General features: G+C 35.1%; 1 protein-coding gene across 2 annotated transcripts in view; it reads right to left on the bottom strand.

Moving 5' to 3' along the window:
- Positions 1 to 20,567, bottom strand: part of LOC115968528 — a 29,245-nt gene that overhangs the window by 496 nt on the left and 8,182 nt on the right. Inside the window, exons 7-26 of one of the 2 annotated variants that reach the window (XR_004086755.1) lie at positions 19,774 to 19,836; positions 19,099 to 19,199; positions 17,132 to 17,226; positions 16,966 to 16,986; positions 15,856 to 15,951; positions 15,649 to 15,769; positions 15,354 to 15,503; positions 14,973 to 15,169; positions 13,061 to 13,332; positions 9,999 to 10,100; positions 7,221 to 7,397; positions 6,877 to 7,065; positions 6,179 to 6,420; positions 5,921 to 6,067; positions 5,408 to 5,624; positions 4,358 to 4,486; positions 4,089 to 4,232; positions 854 to 942; positions 562 to 726; positions 192 to 251 (exon numbers count right to left, since the gene is read on the bottom strand). Coding sequence is in view for 1 of the 2 variants with exons in the window: in XM_031087940.1 (XP_030943800.1) it covers positions 192 to 251; positions 562 to 726; positions 854 to 928; positions 4,089 to 4,232; positions 4,358 to 4,486; positions 5,408 to 5,624; positions 5,921 to 6,067; positions 6,179 to 6,420; positions 6,877 to 7,065; positions 7,221 to 7,397; positions 9,999 to 10,100; positions 13,061 to 13,332; positions 14,973 to 15,169; positions 15,354 to 15,503; positions 15,649 to 15,769; positions 15,856 to 15,951; positions 16,966 to 16,986; positions 17,132 to 17,226; positions 19,099 to 19,199; positions 19,774 to 19,836 (2,763 nt within the window). In the remaining variant the exon portion in view is untranslated. The remainder of the gene's footprint in view (positions 1 to 191; positions 252 to 561; positions 727 to 853; positions 943 to 4,088; positions 4,233 to 4,357; positions 4,487 to 5,407; positions 5,625 to 5,920; positions 6,068 to 6,178; positions 6,421 to 6,876; positions 7,066 to 7,220; positions 7,398 to 9,998; positions 10,101 to 13,060; positions 13,333 to 14,972; positions 15,170 to 15,353; positions 15,504 to 15,648; positions 15,770 to 15,855; positions 15,952 to 16,965; positions 16,987 to 17,131; positions 17,227 to 19,098; positions 19,200 to 19,773; positions 19,837 to 20,567) is intronic. The other variant, XM_031087940.1, reaches the window with a different exon arrangement.

Below are 20,567 nucleotides of genomic sequence, written 5' to 3'. Positions count from 1 at the left end.
GATGGAATATTAAGCAGAGACTTTACTAGTAAAACTGATATCCTATCTCCACCAAGCAGTCGGTAACATTAGCAACATGTTTGAAGATATTCAATTACATGTAGCCTCTTGCTATCTAGACTCAGCACTAACAAGTAAAAAAACTTAGGTTTCTTTTTTCAAATTGTTATCCCTTAATTCCATTTACTTACATAGAACCAACCATCCACTTCGTCCTCGATTTCTACCTCTTCTCCTGCTGTTAAATTTAACTGCAAGAAAAAAGACATTTAATCATATGCATGTTTTGTACCCGAAGCAGTCAACAGGTTAAACTTTCACAAGAGACATAAATGAATGAGCAATGTAATTGGCAAGAAGCTCAACTGAATTGATTGTGAATGGTTTGTTGATTTAAAATAATAAATAAATAAATAAACCTCAGCTTTCAATTTTCCACAGAATCGAAAGCATCAAAGGGGTAGTGTGCATGCTAAAACACTGGTGGCCAGACCTGCTTGAATCATTTGCCTAACAATTTGTAGTCCAGAAACCAGATTAAATCAACAGGACTCAACTAACCTCATCATCTCCACCTGCAGTGAAGTCATAGAGTGCCGTTCCAAACTTTGGATTTCCAGATGAAGCTCGTTCCTCTTCTTGGGACCCAAAACTCTGGGATCCACGCCCAGCTAAGGGGTTCTCATATGACTCAAATGAGTATGGAGGAGGAGGCTCTTCTCTAATCTGATGGAAAGGAAAAGAAAAATAAATGGTGAATTAACAATTTAAGTCTGATCATACAATAGTAAACTAGTTATATGTTTCTCTTGATAAGTACAAAAATTGACAGAGAAAAGGCAGTGAAACTAACCGGAGAATTTACACCCTCATACATAGAGGTAACACCTGTTGATGGATTGCTAAACCTGCTCGCCATTGGCCTCTCCTATTATAGGGTAACTGAAGTGAGTCACAATTAATCCTTCAAATCAAAAGGACGTTGTATTTGCAGTGACAAAGTTCAAAACACCAAAAGAGGCTACTAAGCAATGCCTTGCATCTGTTTGTTAACATTCAAGTAGAGCTATGACTGAAGAGGATAAAAAGTGGATTTCCATTAGAATTACAAAAGCTGGGCCTGACTGCTACTTTTTCGCCCAGATTGCAACACTATGTTCATGGAGATATAAAAATCAGCAATGCCAGGTCTGTCTTGATCAATATCTGATAAGATGCGCTTTTTTCTCTTCCCTAATATTTCAATTTAGGCTCAATTTTCTGGAAGTTAAAGGAAAGGAAAGAAGTACTTGGAGAATTTAAAGTATGTGGGGTAGAAAAAAGAGACTTCGTGGTGGAATGAAGAGGTTCAAACAGCCATTTGATTAAAGAGAGAGAACTATAAAAACATATCCAGTGTACCGACAATACCGCTTCTCAAAATTATGAAGTGGCAATGAAGTAGGCAAAGCAGGTTGTTAGAGAGGCTGGTTTAAGGATTATGATTAGGTGTTTAGCAAGTTGGGGACTACGAATGGAGAAAAGAATATTTATAAACTTGTTAAGACAAGAGATATGAAGTCAAGAGACTTTAAGTGTTTCAAGTGCATTGAAGTTTGGAAATGTCTGGGTAAATTGGGTGTAGGATGTTTGTCAACCTTTTCAATAAGATCTTTAGCATCAATAAAATGCTTAGAGAGTAGAGTAAGGGGTCCAAAAACTCCCTACTACATTTGCACATATAACACCAATCTATCACAAGCAAACGTCTCTTATGCAGATTGTCTATAATCAAGATTTTCCCCAAAGCCACAGTCCACATGCAACTCTGGGTGGCACCTTCAACCTCCAATGCTTTTCCATAGGAAAGACATGTCACTAGTAGAAATCAAGGAACAACAGAAAAAAAAGGTGTTCCTCTAAAGTACACTAAAGTGATTAAGGATATGTATAACGAAGTTGTAAATAGTGTGAGAACAAGTTTTGGCATCACAAGCGAGTTTTCAGTCACAAAAGGTTTACATCAGGGATTAGCTTTGAGTATATATCTCTTTGCACAGGTTATTAATGAACTTACTAGACCAGTTCAAGATGAAGTCCCTTTACTTTTTTTTAAAACAATATAGTTTTAATAGGTGAGACTAGACATTGAGTTAATCCCAAAGTTGGAAATATGGGGGGATCCTTTAGAATCTAAAGGTTTTAAGTTAAGTAGGTCTAAATAATAGTACATGGAGTTCAAGTTAGGTAAAAGTAGAAACAGAAATAAAGGATTTGTAAATTTTGATCATCAAGAAATACCAAAGAATGAGTATTTCTTTAACTTTGATTAATAATTCATAAGAATGGAGAAATCGAAATTGATATGAATCAAAGGATAAGAGTAAGGCTGATGACTAGGAGAAGTGCACCAGAAGTATTGTGTGATCACAGAATATCTAATAAATTATATGGGATGCTTTATAAGCTACTATAAGATCCACCATGCTATATGATATTGAATGTTATACAGTTTTAAGAAGCAACATGTTCATAAAATGAGCGTAGTTGAAATGAAAAAGTTAGGATGAATAAGTGAAAAATAAGGAAAAATACAATACAAAATGAAGAAATTTGTTTAAAAATAGAGGCAGCTCCTATTGAGGAAAAGATGAGATAATGTCATTTGAGACAGTTTGGTCATATGCAAAAGAAAGTGTAGCTAAAATGAGAATCTCAAGGTAATAAGTGGAAAAACAAGAGAAGATGAAATACAAAATGAAGAAATTCGTATAAAGATTAGGGTAGCTCCCTTTTAGGAGAAGATGAGAGAGTCATTTAAGAAAGTTTGGTCATATGCAAAAGAAGAAATTAATACACCAATTAGGATGAGTGAAATACATTAAGGGATCAAAAAAAGGTAGAGATAGAACTAAAATAACACCAGTAAAAATAGTAAAAAAGATATGTTAATTCATAATGTGACAGAGCATTACTTCTTTTTTCTTTTTTTAAAGGAGTGAAAGACAGAGTATGACTTTAGATAGAATGAATGACAAAAGAAGAATACATTTGATCCACCTCAATTAGTCTCTTGACGATGCATACCTGACCTCAAAAGTTTTTGGAAAATGGCTTTGCAGTTGCTATTGTTGTATTAAGGAAATGAAAGGAATGGAATAGAATAGAAAGGGATAAAGTATTTTCTTCTAGTGTGTTTGGGTGCTATAAATTAAAGAATCAAGAGGAAAGAAATACATAATTCACTCTTATGCCCTTTCCATTTCACGGGTTTTAAAGGGTGTAATTTATTAAAGAATTAAAAGGAAAGAAATACATAATTTTCATCACATGACCCTTATATTTTATGGGCTTTAAAAGAAAATGGACAATAACATAATTTCCTTAATTAATGAGGGCAGGGGATCAAACATTCCACCCAAAAGTAAAAATTTTGGACACAGCCCATTGTCTATAGTGGAATGGATAATTCCATTCCATTCCTCAATTCAACATGGTATCAAAACTTACTTTAGCTTCCTCATGTTAACATTGCTTTTAATTTTCTCAACTGTACAGTCTGTACTAATGTACAATCAAGGGACTACTATGCACTTTTTTTTATAAGGAACTACCATGCACTTTATCAGTCTCCAAAAATGAAAACAGCTTGGTATTGGTGCTGTGTTGTTCAAAAGTGTGCCTAAAGCACAAAATGTAAAAACCCCAAGGCCAACCACTTTGCTTGCCTGATAAGTGAAGTGAGTTATTTTTTTCTTATTATTATTTCTTTGGTAAGTAAGGTGAATTTTATTGCAAAGAGACTATGTACAATAGACACAGAGGAGTCTAAACAATACAAAAAAACTAAATTATGTACAGAGAGACAACAACTCTATAATTTCACGAAGGGAACTGGTACAAGTTGTTATATGTTACAAATATTTCTATTAGAAGTTATTGTAAATTATATTTAAAATTTATGCATTTTACTTCTATCAAGTGCACGCTTGCCGAAGTGTGCCTGACACTTTTTAAGTTTTAACAAAATTGTCCTAGGAGCTTGACTGATAAAGAAAATGAACAAAGAAAGAAAAAAGTAAAAACAGAGATGCATTGCATTGTCGTACCGAAGTTTGTGAAGCCCCATATGTGGTGGGCTTTGAACTGAATAATGAAGGGTAGTTCATTCCACCAAAGTGGGATGATATAGAAGATTCAACTGATCCTGTTGACTCCGGTGAAGATGTCCCAGATGACCTTGCATCATCTTCCTGTGAGCCAAGAAACAAAGTAAGTCAATAAGAGTTCTATCCAGGAAATCGTTGGAGATATGTATACTTCCAAGCTCCAGCATTTTGTATGCTAAGCCCAAGTTTAGGATTTGACAAAATCATACCTCTAGTTCTGTAGTTTCTAAAAGTGTCTTTGCCCACATATCATCATAGCTAACTGAAGGTCTAGCAATGATGTTCTCCTCGTCAACATCAGGAGCATCCGTTCCAACACCGGCAAGAAATTCATTAACCTAACATGAAGTAAATTTGAAATGATCCTTTTGCTCAAAATATTCAATAGTGGCTCAAAATCAAACCAAAAAAAAAAAGGTGTACAATTCAACATTTAGCAGAAGATTCTGAATAACTCAATATCAAAATTTAAAGGCTACTAGAATCCAAATTCCAGAAACAAGTTCATACACCGCTCGTACCTTCTAATCAACAAATAGTACTGCAAATTTTTTTTAGGCACAAAAATCATTCAGGAAAGAGAAGTAAAAGGCCATTCTCAATTTATGCAAGACACAGTTCGCCCATACCAAGATCAAAGACAATTACATCCAACAAAACTCTAAATGACTTCTCAGTAAAATGGCAAAATCCTTTATAGATCCAAGGAAATCAAATATACAAACCATCGAGGTGGAGAAAAATTTATTTATATATTCACTTATATTTGAATGGCAAATAGTAATAAATAAACACTCACTAAACTTTTCACTCTCTTTGCGTAAAAGGCCCTTGATCTGGTGAACAAAGACCCATAATTTTATGTATAAATTGGTGGTATCAATCTTTATGTGGCACAGCCCCATCACAGATTATCCCTGTGTATGAACGCACGTGAAGTTCCACTTCCAACACTCAGAAACATTCAGAATGTTTTCTGGAGAGAGGAAGCTAGGAATATAATGCTCCAGCCCCATGCTTAGTTATTAACACTTTTAAGAAAAATACAAGAGTGACCACATGTACTTTCTAACCCATAATTAAAAAGATGAAAAACCTTTTTTTTTTTAATTCAACAAATAATGAAAATTCAGTAAAATGCGGAAAAGGGCAACAAGCTATGTACATGGGAGTATACAGGAGAATCTGTATAAGTCAAAAAGGATACGGAAGTAACTCAAACTGCCCAATTCAAATTTAACAGAAAAGTAAATTCTTACTCTGTTCATTGCTGGTGCATTGTTTCCCAACAAGTCATCATCGCCAAGGTTTGCAGCCCAAGCATTTACTAGGTCATCATCAAGTGCATCAGGCTCAGCAGGGGCAGGTTTAGACTCATAGACAAGGTCAGAAATTCCAGTAGCAACGGCAGGATCACTCAAACCAGTCGATGCACTTATATTGTGCCGTGTGCAATAAATGTCAAGAAGTTTTGCACTTTAGGTTGAAAGAAGACGAGTGGGTAGAATCAAAGATCAGAAATGTGAAAAGAAAACATTAGAAACTATATTAAACATGAAATTTAAGAAAGATCAGCCACAACAGAACAGAAATAAAGCAAATTCATAAAGTTCTCATCAGAATTTCAATCACAAGATAAAACCTCAAAGCATAGATAAATAAAACACTTCACACACTAAAAGAAACACTAAGGTCGTTATTGATCTCAAACTTTTCAATTACGACAGGGGATTATCATCAATCAAGTCAAGCACATATGGATAAATGTGTACCTTATTGGCCCCAAAGGTAGATACTTTGCTCTTGGAACATAACAAAACAAGGAAACTAGATCTAGCAACCTCTCATGGGTTTCATAAAGTTTCTTGAGTTCTTCATCTGTCCATTCTTTTTTAGCATTGTCATGATTCCGTATTTCCCTGTTTATCCACATTGGAACAATTATGAGTTTTTATAAAACCAATGATACATTTTAACTAAGCAACAAAAAAGAAAACAATTAATTAAAAAAACAAATACCAAACTCTTACTTGATCAAATCATCTTGTGCTCTGTACATTTCATCAAGAACCTTTATCATAGGACTTATTAAAACTCCAATGCCTGTGCCACTGGCCCCTTGATCTTCCCCATTACTGAGATGCATCTCTGAAAATTGAGACTGCAAACCACCCTGGGCTAAAGTGTGTAAGAATTCATAGATCTGTAGCCTAAAAGGCTCACCAGACCTGATTGCCATGGTTGTAAGAGCTTGAGCAGCAATGATTCGAATCTGCAAGTGTCCATTTAGTACAACCCATATAAGAAAAAAGAAAAAAGTAATATTCAAAAGTATAATGACAATACATAGAGTACTCATCTAGAAAATAGAAAATGATGCAATTAAGGCAGTTAACCTCTTAAAATAAATTTTAAGTTAGATTAGTTTGACAAATAAAATTCATGTTTGTTAGTCAAAAAGAGACTCATAGCACACTTGTACACACCCATCTATAAAGCACAATAAATTAGGGCAAGGCTTGTCAATGCTCTAACAGACATTATAATTCTAATTATCAACATATAAGCATTCCACAAATCATTAAAACGATTAATGTATGATCAGGTGAGCACCGTACTGACAGGGGTAGGTGGGGAGCTAACCATGTTTAGAATACTAAAATGCATCTCAAAGATATATGCAGTAAACAAGTAACCATTGGATGACCACTCAGGTGGGAATTTATACCTCCCAGCTGCCACTGAAAGCACACCTCTGAAGTCGAGTCAATGCACCAGCTAGAGTAGGGTTACGTGAACTGGCAGCAGCGACCATTTTATCTGCATCTAACATCATCAATGCTGTACCAGGTGGGGTTGCAGATTCCCAAGCATATTCAGAAGCAGCATAATTTGCATTTTCTCCAAGAAACCATACCTGCAAATATATTTGCTCCACACATATTAATTCAGCGATCAATAAGGAATGAAATTTAGCCTATAGGACTTGCAGAATAAATTTTAACTTCAGAACCCAATATATATATATATATATATATATATCAATATATATAGTATTAGTCAAATGCTTACAGCTGCTTGTACTAGCCTCTGTAAGGCCAGAGCCGCCTTTGGATCAGATGCAGAAACACTGTCAACTGAAGTAAGCCCCAACATTGACCCTGGTTGAGGTGGTGGCAGATCAAGAACTATAGTGACTGCCTCTAAAGCTGTGTGTTTTCCATCAGGGCCAGCTCCAACAAGGCATGTCTGGAAACAGAATTATAAAGCATATAAACATCGTTTCTGGATACTTTCAAAGTAACCAAATAAAGCAAAACATGAGGCAACTAAACAAAGAAAGTAGACGGTGTGTTAAGACAGAGGAGATAATAGCCAACAAAGGACAAGCAAAAAGTAAAAAACAAAGAATGATAATAGCAAAGAACAAGAGAAATGACAACAAAAAAAAACTAGCTATAATAGACCAAGGCATCTAAAGGACTCATTGTATTACATGTGTATCCTACCCAACCAATTGATGAGCATACTCCACTTAAAGCTTATTGTACATCATATAATAGTTAAAAATAATAATATAAAAAAAAAAAATTAAAAAGCAGAAGAAGTTGACTTTATGTTGAACAGAAACACTATATCAATACAAATGCAAAACCAGTGGGCCATGGGAGAGTGACCCTCCCTCAACTATTATAAATAGTAACAAATATACATGAGTTGAGTTGAAGTAACACCTAGTGTAACTTAAAACGAGTTACACATTTTTTAACCCAATGATTTCTATGAAATCTAATGGTTAAAAAATCACTAATACCATGTCATCAATTTAAAATCAGTGACTTAATAGCATTAAATGTCGTCGCAAATCTCTCTCTCTCTCTCTCTCTCTCTCTCTCTCTCTCTCTCACCTAGACCTCTCTGAACTCACCTTCACTGGACCCCGTCATCTTGTTCATCTTCTTCAAATAGATCCATAACACCTAGTGCAGTGAGTACAAAATTGAATTTTTAGCATATACATAAATCACTATAAATCCAGAGGATGCCAATACTTGAAGTTCCAGTGCTTGAAAAGGATTTTTGCTTGCTGCATATATGCATCAGATTTTTCTCATCCATGGCTTCGATGTTTTCCACGAGGAGAGAACATGTTTCCTTCTCATCTTTTTCTGTTGTCACTGTATTTTTTTCTCCAGCTGTTTTGGCTTGTTAAAGGCGTTGACAAGCTGTAGGAATGGAGTCCAACAACAAGTTTATATTGCCTATACTAATTCTTATCTTAGTTACCCTTGAATTAAAATTTCCACCGTTTAAGTTTTTTTTTTTGTAAAGACTTTCCAGTTTGATTGATGTTTGATTTTATCATTTATTTGGTAATGGGTTAGATCTATTTTTGGTTCAAAAAAGAAAAAGATGTTACACCAGGCTAGGACTGCCAGTAATGATTCCAAATTAAAGCTTTGAAACCGGCTATAGTTTTTGCGGTGATGCATAATATTTTGATTGATATGGAAAATACACTGTAATTTAATCCTTGCAACTACAATTACAACATCCAAGTATAGTCACCAGAACCTCTATCTTGTTAAGGTAGGCAAGACAGCCTGGAATGGAACCTTCAGGGATTTTTTTCTCTCTTCTTCATTGTGCTAGGGGAGGAGCATTTAGTTCTCATTGGAAATAATTAAGGATAGTGAGTCCTGTGTCCAGTGGAGTCTCAAAGAGCTCCAGGTAGCAGTGTTGTTGAAGAACAGCCATTTATCGTTGAGAGAGAGAGAGAGAGAGAAAGAGAGAGAGAGGATGTACCTAGAGAGGAAGGAGGGTGGAGAAAGAGTTAATGCTCTTAAATGATACTAAATCATTAATTCTTAAATGTTGATGACATGTCACAAGTGTTTTGTTAACCATTAGATTTTATAGAAATCAATGGTCTAAAAAAGATGTAACTCTTTTCAAGTTACACCAGGAGTAAGGAGTAACTCTCTCTCTCTCTCTCTCTCTCTCTCTCTCTCTCTCTCTCTCTCTCTCTCTCTCTCTCTATATATATATATATATATATATGTGTGTGTGTGTGTGTGTGTGTGTGTGTGTTACTAACTATATGTTTATCGGAACAGTGAAATTCACATTAAGAATTTGAAATTGCAACAAGTTGGCATTCTAGACATTTGCAGAAAGGGATGACTTCAAAAGCTCATTGCAGTGGCTCTTTTCTTCCTGTTTGGCAGGAAAGACTTGTTCATGGAATGATAACTTTAACTGGGAGTAGTGTCAGTCAGCACAAAGTAATCATTTAAAAGGCATTCTGAGTGAGTTGTATCAGATCCATGCATTCTTTCCTTTAAACCAATGTAAACCATCCCTTCCCATGTCAACAACTGCTTCACGCAGGCTGACCATCAATCAGTTTATTAGCAGCAATTGCATACACATGGAAGAGATAAAATTGGAAGAATCAATAATACCAACACGCAGAATTTTGCAGTAGGAAATTTTCAAATAGCATTTGGCTGTTTTAAGAAAAGGGTGTTCAAACCCTGGAATAACCCTAAATTGCATAGTACGTATTTGTCATCATTTACATAATTCATTCAAGACACACACAAAAAATGCATAGCCCTCATACAAATGTGTGCGTGTGTGTGTGTTGGTCATCAATGTTTCCCCATGTCACTACCTAAAAATACAATAAAACAAAAGAAAAGCAAGAATATATATCTTTTTTGTGTTGATAAATAGCAGGAATATATATCATTAAAGAAATAAAAAGAACTAGAAAAACGTAAGGAAAAAAAATTATAAAACAAAATGGAACAAACTATTGTAGGTCAAGCTCGCACGAATACCTACTTTCCATAGTAGTTGCAACACATCAGCATCGATCTTCCCAGGAACTTTAGTAGCAAAAATCCTTGCAATTTCAAGAAGAGTGACAGCCATATCTGGAGTTGCCTAATGAGCCAACAATGAAATTGAGGAAAATAAACCATTCTTATTATAGTTGGGATATAGCAACTATGTACACAACATAAAAGGAAGTACACATTCTTGGATAGCCAATGATTGTACAACAGAAGATATTGCTCAAAAAATATGATTCATAATCAGCCTCTTACCACCACTGGTACTTCTCTAGACTATATCATTGACTTTGTCACAAATTCTACCCTCAGCTAAGTGTACAATATCAAAAACTTAATCAAAATTCAAAGTGGGACACGTCTAATATATTTTCAAACATGTTAGAGAAAATTCAAGTTTAGACGATATCCAAAGTGGGAGTAGCTCCTTGAGCAAAGCATCAGTTTTAAGACATTTGAATAACAAAAAATCAAAATCAACATCAAATATTTTAAAAACCTTTAATAAGTGAACACAAATATTTAAATACCTAATCAGAAAGTCCCTTTTTAATTGACCACAAATAGAATTAGTACTAGATTTTGCTGTTTTGTCTAACCAGGTCAGTACCAATAAGCATAACAACAGAAAGAGAGGCTTTTAAAATAATTAAAACTAGATTTGCATTGGAGAAGATTTTTATTCCATTCTTTATATTTTGCATTGTGATTATAGAACTAGAAAACTAATATTTTTACCCTCAATATACATTAATTCTCAAAGGTTTCCATATATAGTGTACAAGAAGTGAAAAATAACAAAAACAAAGAAGTCTGCAGACAAGGCCCCATGAACATCTAGTATCTACAAAGTAGTATTCCTCAAAATATAGGATCCCAAAGCATCAAAAGGCCAACAGATTGACATTTATTTCTCCTAATCAACTCTACCCCGTAAAATGATAGTTGAACAATCAGTATGTTAGCAAAGGGACCTCAAAGGGACTTTCCATGGGGTGATAGCAAGACTCATCTGGTAGGATGGGATAAAGTTTGTGCGCCTGTAGCCAACAGTGGCTTGGGGATAAGGAAACTTACTACTTTCAATAAGGCCTTATTGGGGAAATGGTTGTGGCGGTTTGGGAAGGAAGAGTATCAGTTATGGAGGACGGTGTTAGCTTCAAAATATGGGGAAGAATGGGGGGGATGAACCTCAAAGCTAGGTAGGGGAGTTCATGGGTGTGGATTGTGGAGAGGTATTTGCATGGGATGGGAGGATTTTAGCAAAAATTGTTAGTTTGATGTTGGATTGGGGAATAGAGTGAAATTTTGGCAGGATGGGTGGAATGGGGAACAACCTTTCCAATTGGCTTTCCCAAGGCTGTATGGTATTGCCATTGATAAGGGGGCATCTGTAGAAGCTTCTTTGTTAAGACAGGGGGTAGAGGATAGAAGATTTTGGGATGTTCGTTTTATTCGAGAATTTAATGATTGGGAGATGGATGAAGGGCTGCATTTTTTCGTATATTGGGAGCTAATACTCCTCCAATGGATGTTGGAGACCGGATGAGATGGAAGTTGAAGCCTAATGGGGATTTTGACATCCAGTCGTATTATAACAAATTGCGGGATTCTCCCTCAATTGTCTTTCCTTGGAAAGGTACATGGAGAGTTAAAGCCCCTAGGCAAGTTTCTTTTTTTTGTTTGGTGTGTAGCTTGGAATAAGATCCTAATGGGTGATAACTTGAGATTGAGGAGATTGGATTTTGTGGATTGATGCATTATGGGCCGACATTGTGGAGAGACGGTGGACCACTTATTTCTTCATTGTGAGATGGTTTATCGGTTATGGAGCTTTGTCTTTATAAATTTTGGTTTGTCTTGGGTTATACCTAAATCAATCCCAGATTTGCTTTTTAGTTGGTGGAATTGGTTGAGGAAGCATTCGTCTCAGATTTGGAACTTAGTTCCGTTGTGCATCCTATGGTGTATTTGGAAGGAGCAAAATCAACGAACTTTTGAAGATTTGGATAGTTTCGGTGATCAGATACTTGCTTCTTTTAGTGGGACTCTTTTTGATTGGTCTCGGGCATGGGGACTCACGACTAGTGATTCTCTCCCTTCTTTTCTTAGCTCTCTTTCTCTTTTGTAATTATTCTGTTGATTGGTTTTCTTTTATGTTTTTTCTCTGTTTTCTTCTTTTTGTATTTTTGGGTTTGCTCTATGTTATTCATGCATAGAGTAGCCATCTGTATATATAACATTCTTACTTATCAAAAATAAAAAACAATCAGTATGTTAGATAATGTCTCAAATTCCTAATTTAATTTGTTTTGGGTTTCCTTAGTGTGAAAGGAAAATCTATTCCTTATCCACTAAGGAAAGGTATTCCTTGTCCACCAAGAAAAGTATTCCATGTCTACCAAGAAAGGTATTCGTGTTCGCCAAGGAATAGGTATTGAAGTCTTATAAATAGGCAATACCACGGAAGGTTTTGTGGCTTTTCCAAAAGGTCCTCCCACATATGGAGACTTTGGATTAGTTTGAGAGGACCACAATTAGAAGATGAGAGAGATCTCTTTGGCAATCTGTGTTTGCAACTTAGTTATGCAACTTGGAATCTAGTTCCCCTATACCTTCCGTAGACACTATGGAGAGAGATGAATCATCAACTTTTGAAGATGTGGAGCTTTGGTGGTTCAACTAAAAGTCATTTTTTACTAGATTATTGTTCAAACAGTCTCATATTTAGGGATTTAGTGACATTCTCATTTAGATTTCATTGATTTCCTTTCACTCCACTTGTAATTCCTTTTTCTTTTTCCCTTTTTTTGGCGTTCTTTAGACTATCTTATGGTCACATTAAACATACATGGGTGGTTCCTCTGACAACAATTGTTTAATCACAAAATATATAATTAGTAAAAGAGATATTGGCACCATATTACAATAATAAGCAGGAAACTAGAAGGTCAAGTTAAAAATTATCGAACCAAATGCACTAGAAGAATGTCTTTGCAATGAAAATTCCATAACTTAAGACGGAAAATATGATTTTTTGTATTTACATACCTTGAAACGAGCATGCAAGGTGAGTAAAATATCATTCAATAGCGTTGCTGGCCAAGCTGGATCTGAGAGCTCTGATGCAATAATTGATTCTAGTTCATCAAATGAATCATGTGGACTTTGCATCCATATCAATGCCTTGATTACCATTGCTCGAACATAAACGCATTCACATGCTACCGTTGTACGCACTACTTCCATCAATGAAGCTAGTAAACCTGCAATTGTATCCTTGCCACCTGTTCCATTAGATATAGAAGACGCTTTTCGGGTACCTAGAGACAGAGAGAGATAGAGAATGGAATGCAATCAGATAAATGATCCAAAATAGAGCTAATTCAAGCCCACCTAAAAAAAAGGTGTACAAATAAAATAAACATAGATAATATATATAAATATTTCACAGTGCAAGTGCAAAGAGCAGAAGAATTCTTCAAAGGAAGAAAGTTTTGCTTAGCTATCAATAACAATTACATGCCAGAAGTAACATCTGAAGTGTTCCAATCCATTGCCGCATATTATTTTGACAAAACCATCTATAGCATAAAGAAATATTGAATTAAACATGACTATCAACTAAATATAACTTAACTAATAAGTGCATACAGAATATACACATTAGATGATGTAAATAATGTCATGGAGAGAGCCAAGATACTAATCTTGCCACATAACTACATTTGCCTATAAACCAGCCTTGCTCTTCCTCTTGCAGTATTTCCCCCACCTCCATGACATAGTATTTGCATCACTTGTATGGGTTATGTACATCCTAGAAACAAGTACATATGCTTCAGGTGCATGTGGCTTTTAATTATTTTTTGGTCACATTTGGTAAACATTCCTCTTAAATAATATATATTTAGGGGGAGGGTTGATGCCATCATAGAAGATCAATTAGTTACAACTTCGTAAATCTGTCTATTTAAGATTTTATTTTATGAGGCCCATGTGTGAAGTCCAATTGAAGTAAAAGTAGTGTGATTTCAAAGGTTTAGGTATGAGTCTTTGAGGTTAAAACATTTTTTTTTTTTTTGGGGGTGGGGGGGGGTTTATTTTATTGGTTATTGTCAATTTTGTATTTGGGGGAAAATCTTTAATTTCTGCAATTCCGGCAAAATAAGGGTATTTTGGCCATTTTTGCAATCCCAGGTATCTTAGGTTTCATTTTTTGTTGAGTCCAAGTTAGTCTTTTGTTATGTTTTTAATTTACTAGTTAAACTAGGAGTCCTAATGCTATTAGTACAAGATAAATTCTTTTATATTTGTGCTCAATGTACTCAAAGGAGGGAGTTGATTGATAAAATTATTGAATGTTTTAAGCATTGAGGCATGTTGACCCTTCTGTGTTCTTTTCCCCCTTTCTCTTCTCTCCTTTCTTCTTTACTTTCTTGTGATTTTGTTCACAAGTACTGTTCATTCAGCCCCTAAATACCATAAAATCCTCTCTTTTCATTCTTCCTTACCACCCCAAATCAAGCCCTTTCTTTTACCTATCAAAACCTTAAAACCCCACATACTCTCTTCTAAAAGATAGCGATCAAATTCAAACTGAATTTTAATTCCTAACACAACCCCATAGCCCTTTCTTTAACAATTCTAAACCATAGATTCACAAATTCTCCTAACCCTAAACCCACCATAAGTACACGTAGACTAAATCCCCCATTTGTCCTACATCAGGTTGCAGAAGGCTCTTGCATCAAAAAATCACTCAAAGTCAACTAGAGTTAAGCTACAGTATAAACACCAACCACTATTTAGAGAAACTAAGCAACCTAAACCACCATATACAACCTTTGCCAAACCAACACAATTTAGCATAGTTGAAATGAGAACATCACAGTTAGATTCTAACATGTACTATAAATGACACTATCCAAGACACAAACCAGAAAGCAAAGAAAAAAATTACCTTCAGAGTGTGAGTTCTCATTAGTATCTGAATCGTGGGAGTCTGCAGTCTCAGCAAATGAATTAACATGAGCTCCTTCATCAATATCCTGTAAGCCTACAGCAAAAGCTGCAGCCCGACTTTTTCCCATCTCCTGCACAACTCTTGCAGCCATATGAAGTATTGGCCTAGAGAAACTACGAAAAGAACTCTCCAACCTGAATCAAGCAACAAGAAGAAAAAAAAAAAAAAACAAATTTCAAATTTAAAAACCCATAAATAAGACAAGCACTGACAAAACATTTAACTGAACTTGAGAACTTCAAATAATCCACCACCTGAAGAACCTCACAGAATAAATTTTCTAATACCAGAGAGAGAAAGAGAAAGAGATGTTTCTACCTTCTCATTACAAGTTTAATAAGGGGTTGTGGACGCTTTGCCTTTTGAGATTTTTCTTTGGAAGCTTCCTTTGATGATACAGATGGTGCTTCTGGCAACTTAAGAATCTCTCGCGTTAAACGATACCACCCAGCAGCTCGCTCTTCAGTCCTACAGTATGCAAATGTAAGGAAAACTGTATCCCAGCAAATTATCAAAGCAGTGACACTAAACTACTTGCCATGTAATTGTAACCCTGTAAAAGATGAGAACATAATAAGAAAGAAGTGCAGATACAAAAGTTAACAAAACAAACCTCTCTGTGTTGTCGCTCTTTCCCAATACACATAAGATTGCCTCAAAACAGACTCTCTCGCTAGGATCCAGGAGGAGTTGATATAGCACCGAGTTGAATTGAGATTTAATATCCGGCCTCTCTATTGACAAAAGTTTCAAGAAACCAATTTCTCAAACACTGAAGGAGAGAAATACCACTTGGGATATAATATTTTCAATTACTAACCATCTAGTGCTCGAGCTCTAGCTATTGTATGGCACAACCTGGCTAGTGAAACTCTGGCAAGAACATCATGCAAATGGAGAACATCCTGCAAAGCACCTGCTTCATATAACAACCAAACATGCTAAGGTTGTATGAGAAGCTTGGACAAAAAAAAAGTCCTTACTCTCCTAGAAGAAGCAACTAAACCAATAGAAGCAAAACAGAGATTTCTCATTCACATGATCCAATTAATACTCGAAATAAGTTCAATGCAAAAGTCATCATGTTACACATCTTAGAATAGACTTAAGACTTTTCTTTGCCTCTTATAAATAGAGTAGAAGAAAAGAAAACATCAACTTGCATTAATCTCAGAAACTTAAAAGAACAATAAGGTTTTGAAATGAAATGCTGCCACATGCACCTAACAATTGTACAAAGATCCCAAAAGAAAAAAAGGATTTGGACCTAATTTGAACAAAAGCTCAACAGAGTTATCTGATATTTCCCTTCTCCCCACAAGGTCCATAAAATGGGGCACTGGTCAAAATTTTGGCATCAAAATCAAGAAAAAATGGTGAATTGTCTCTAACATGTGTCTTGGCAAAGAAATTCATTTTCATTTGATATCCAGTTCCGTTACTGTTACTTGACAACATATTTTCATGAATGTGACACAGCTATACAGAACTGACAAAAATGCAGATACCAAGGGCTAGATGTACTTTATGCACTTGATTTCTTTTTGTCTTTGATGTATACATCCTGTATACTCAGGTGACAGTGTGACACCCTTCTTCTTTTTAATATATTCTTATTACTTATCAAAAAAAAAGATACCAAGGGCTAGACAATCATGAAAGAGTTTCTGATACGCAACTGTGCAACTCAAAAAATCTGATGAAAAATGGAAGAAATATGCATAGAAAAATCATGTTTGCTCTTGATTTGGATTATATGGAATCAAAACCCAGAAACTTCATAGATACATACGTACATAAATATAAATAAATAAATATATATATAAATGAAATATTGCAATTATGAAACTTCAAACAACAAATGCTATCCGTAATAATGGTAAGAAGTGGAGGAAGCTAAAAGACAACAAAGATTGATTGGGAAGAATACCTCCAGGCTGTGCAAGCTTTCCTGCACAAGGGTTAAACCGGTACAGTGTCAGAATACATTCTAACAACCAACTTTAATTCTAATATTACATCATGTAAACAAAAATGTTCTCATAACAACAAACACCATTAAATTTTGAAAGAGTTTAAGAGTCAAACAATGAAACCTAAGGCCATCGCCACTGCATAAGGGTCTCTAAGAGCTAATTCAGAGAGAATTTCCAATGAATGCCTCACAGCAACAGGATCAGCAAATGAAACTCTGCAGACAAAATAAAACCACCTCATTATTGACAACAAAAAACAAAAACAATGGAGGAATAGTTAAAAGATATCATCCAACTGAGACAAAAACAAAAAATTTGAATCATAAAACCAGAGTTTCTAAAATGAAAGCTATTGATCCATTGTGACTTACAGCCACCAATGTGCATAAACATGTAAATACAAAGCATGAAAGGTATAAACAAACGAAAACAAAATATATTAGCAAACTGACATAAACAGAAATTAGACTGCAAGATCATAAAATCACAATTAGATATATGACACCCAATATACACAGCTCAAATTCATAAATATAAAAGAATATGGCTTTTATAAGTAATAAAGTTGATTAAATCCCCTAGCTTTCAATAAGAAAAAAATCATAGAATAAGAGCTTAGATCAAAAGAACAAATTGAGCTGCAACCATAAACTTCAGTCATGAGTGAATTGACTGATGAATGTGGCAAGTACGGAGGGAGAGGAATAGGAGGACATTTGAATAACAATGACTTCAAAAATGAATGAAACTAAATTAAAATAAATATTAATTATCTGTTCCCACATTAGGGCTACATCCCCACACCTCTTCTAAAGGAAAATCCACTAACTCAAGGTAATTTACAAAATCTGAGAAATTTGCATTGCTAGTGACATGTTATGGTAGCTTTTTCTCTCATTGGAAAATCTCACTACATTGAAATCACACCCCAAACACCAAGCCTAATCATGTTTCCTTCTAACCATCTTCAATTCCTACTATAGACTAATCCTCTCTCTATTATCATTCAAGCACAAAGGCAATCCCCTCATTTTCCCTTCCTCCTCTCCCAATATATTTCAGGTTTGATTTTGGATTGGTGCTACATGTGTAAGAGAAATGGTGAATCGATTGACCATCTATTCCTTCATTGTCCTTTTGCTTCGGATCTATGGTCTATGGTTTTGGGTCTTTTTGGAGTTTCTTGGGTTATGCCTCACTCTGTTTTGGGGCTGGTGCGGTGTTGGCAAGGCAGCTTTGGTCGTCATCGAAATGGTTTTATTTGGTCTATCATTCCTCATTGCTTATTGTGGTGCCTTTGAAGGGAGAGGAATAGTAGATGTTTTGAAGATTCTGAGAGATCTATTCCAGACCTCAAGCTTCTCTTTTTTAGAACTTTAAGGAATTGGTTGTTTGCTTTGCAAAACAAATCTTTCCCTTCTTTTATTGTTTTCCTAGACTCTTGCAATTTTTGTATTTGATTTCCTTTCCCTTGTTCACTTCCAGTGCACTTGGGTGTTCCTTTTTTATCAATATATCTTATTACTTATCAAAAAAAAATATTTCAGGTTTGATTCTGGGCCTTGTAAAAATTAATGAAGGTTTGGAAATTTTTTGGACTATTATTGTTTTGACAATCTGGGCTATTGATAGCCTCAAACTCCTCATTAGGCCCAACAGGCCATTAGCTCATGCCATGTCTCGAACGTGAGTTTAGGTTTCATTCATATTATTTTGGACCAAAAAACAAAGATTTTCCCAGTGTCCAATGGTTGGTCAATGGTCTTGGACAAGCCTACAACCATGGTTAGGTCCAATCCACCATACCAGTTGTTTACCATCCTACCCAATTTCTATCTTAAGCAAGTTTTTGAATGTCATCCTCGTATATGTGCTTTGAATCAAGGAAATAATGAAGAAAAAAAACTTATATTTGCATTTTAAAAAGCAAATTAAAAACAGCTTGATAAGTGTGAATTAAATGAAATCTCCAACATACTACCGTCCCATATGCTACATGTGATCAGCACAACGAAACTACTCAAAATGACGTTACCATGCAACAACTGTATGCCATAAAACAATGAAGACCAGAATGAAGAACTTACCCCTGTGCAGCACGATGTAGAAATGCTGGATTTCCAGGATCCAGAGGAAGTCTTCTCAAAGCACTCAGTGCAGCATATTGCAAATTACTCCGAATGACAGACTAAAAATTAAAATTAAAATTAAATCAATAAATAAATAAAACTATACAACCAGTTATCCAAACTCAAAAGAAAAAACAGATAAAGAATTTCATATAAAAATAAGTAGAGAAGAAATGGAAAGCATACTCGTTTCTGAAATTTTTTTTACTTAACCACTTGATATGACAATCAAATCTAAGACACATACAAGCAATAACACAGCTATAAAACTAGCAAAAAAGGGTGACAAAAAACCAAATCAAAGTCTGGCATCATTGTAAGGTTCTATACATAGAAGTGTGGCTCCTTTGGTTGCTGATTGCAATGTTGATTTAACTTACTAACTTTACAGGAGTCATCATTTTTCATTAGTCATAAACATCACCAGGAATATGAAAATGAACAGAAAACTGCATGTCAAACCCGGTACCAGAAATCAAGATACTATAACCAGAAATCAAGATATAATTATTCTTATTTGCTACCAAGATATCATATTAATCAGCATGGTAAGTAAAATTACAAAAAACTTGCAAGGTTATGACATAATAAAGCATAAAACAAATAGATAAGTTAGCAATGAATTATAATTACCTCCTTATCACCACCTTTAGTCCCAAACATGCCCTTCTTACGTTTTTGTGGGCCATCAGCAACCTAAAAATCAAAATATAACGTTAAAAACATGATAGTTTAAAACACGATTTTGATATAACTAGAATAATGTGATGAACAAAAGAACATGTCAAAGAGGCAGTCGCGCCCATGCACTACATTCTGAAAAGGCACACATTACAATGTATAAATAAGTTAATACATAATTATCCTAGTAACGTTCTTGAAATCAAAGAATATAATGCCAAATCATTGGTGAGTAATATATTTAGGCAAACCATAAATAAGTTCTATGACTGTCAATCAGTTTCACTTCACATCCCAGCTAGAGACACAATGGAGGTTTTCATAATTGAGACCGTTTGGTACAGCTTATTTTTCAGCTTTTTGAAAATGGAGTTGTTTGAAAAGACTGTAACTAGAATAAAGTGAATAAAAAAAGTTGTACTTTGAAAAAGTGCAGTTTGGAACCGCATTACCAAACGGGCACTACATCTACTTCTAATTTTTTTGATCAGTTTTGGTCCCAAGAGACCTAGGAGATTCAAACTAGTGACCTCTTCATGAGGTGTAGTCCCTAACCATTTTTCATTCCCAACAAAGAAAAATTTGGCTATCCAAATCCACATACTCCTCCGTTACTGCAAAGATTAACCCAAAATCATTTCAACATGGACAGGAAGAATATCTAACAGCTTAATTCTTATCCATTTTTTTACACAAGTGGCTTCATGTCAGCTATATTGACCTTGTCCAATGACAACTTCAGTTTA

The sequence above is a fragment of the Quercus lobata genome, chromosome 11 (assembly GCF_001633185.2).
Source record: "Quercus lobata isolate SW786 chromosome 11, ValleyOak3.0 Primary Assembly, whole genome shotgun sequence".
In the NCBI taxonomy this organism is placed as follows: domain Eukaryota; kingdom Viridiplantae; phylum Streptophyta; class Magnoliopsida; order Fagales; family Fagaceae; genus Quercus; species Quercus lobata.
Note: the sequence above shows the minus strand (reverse complement) of the source record. Positions and strands in the feature narration are given on the sequence as shown.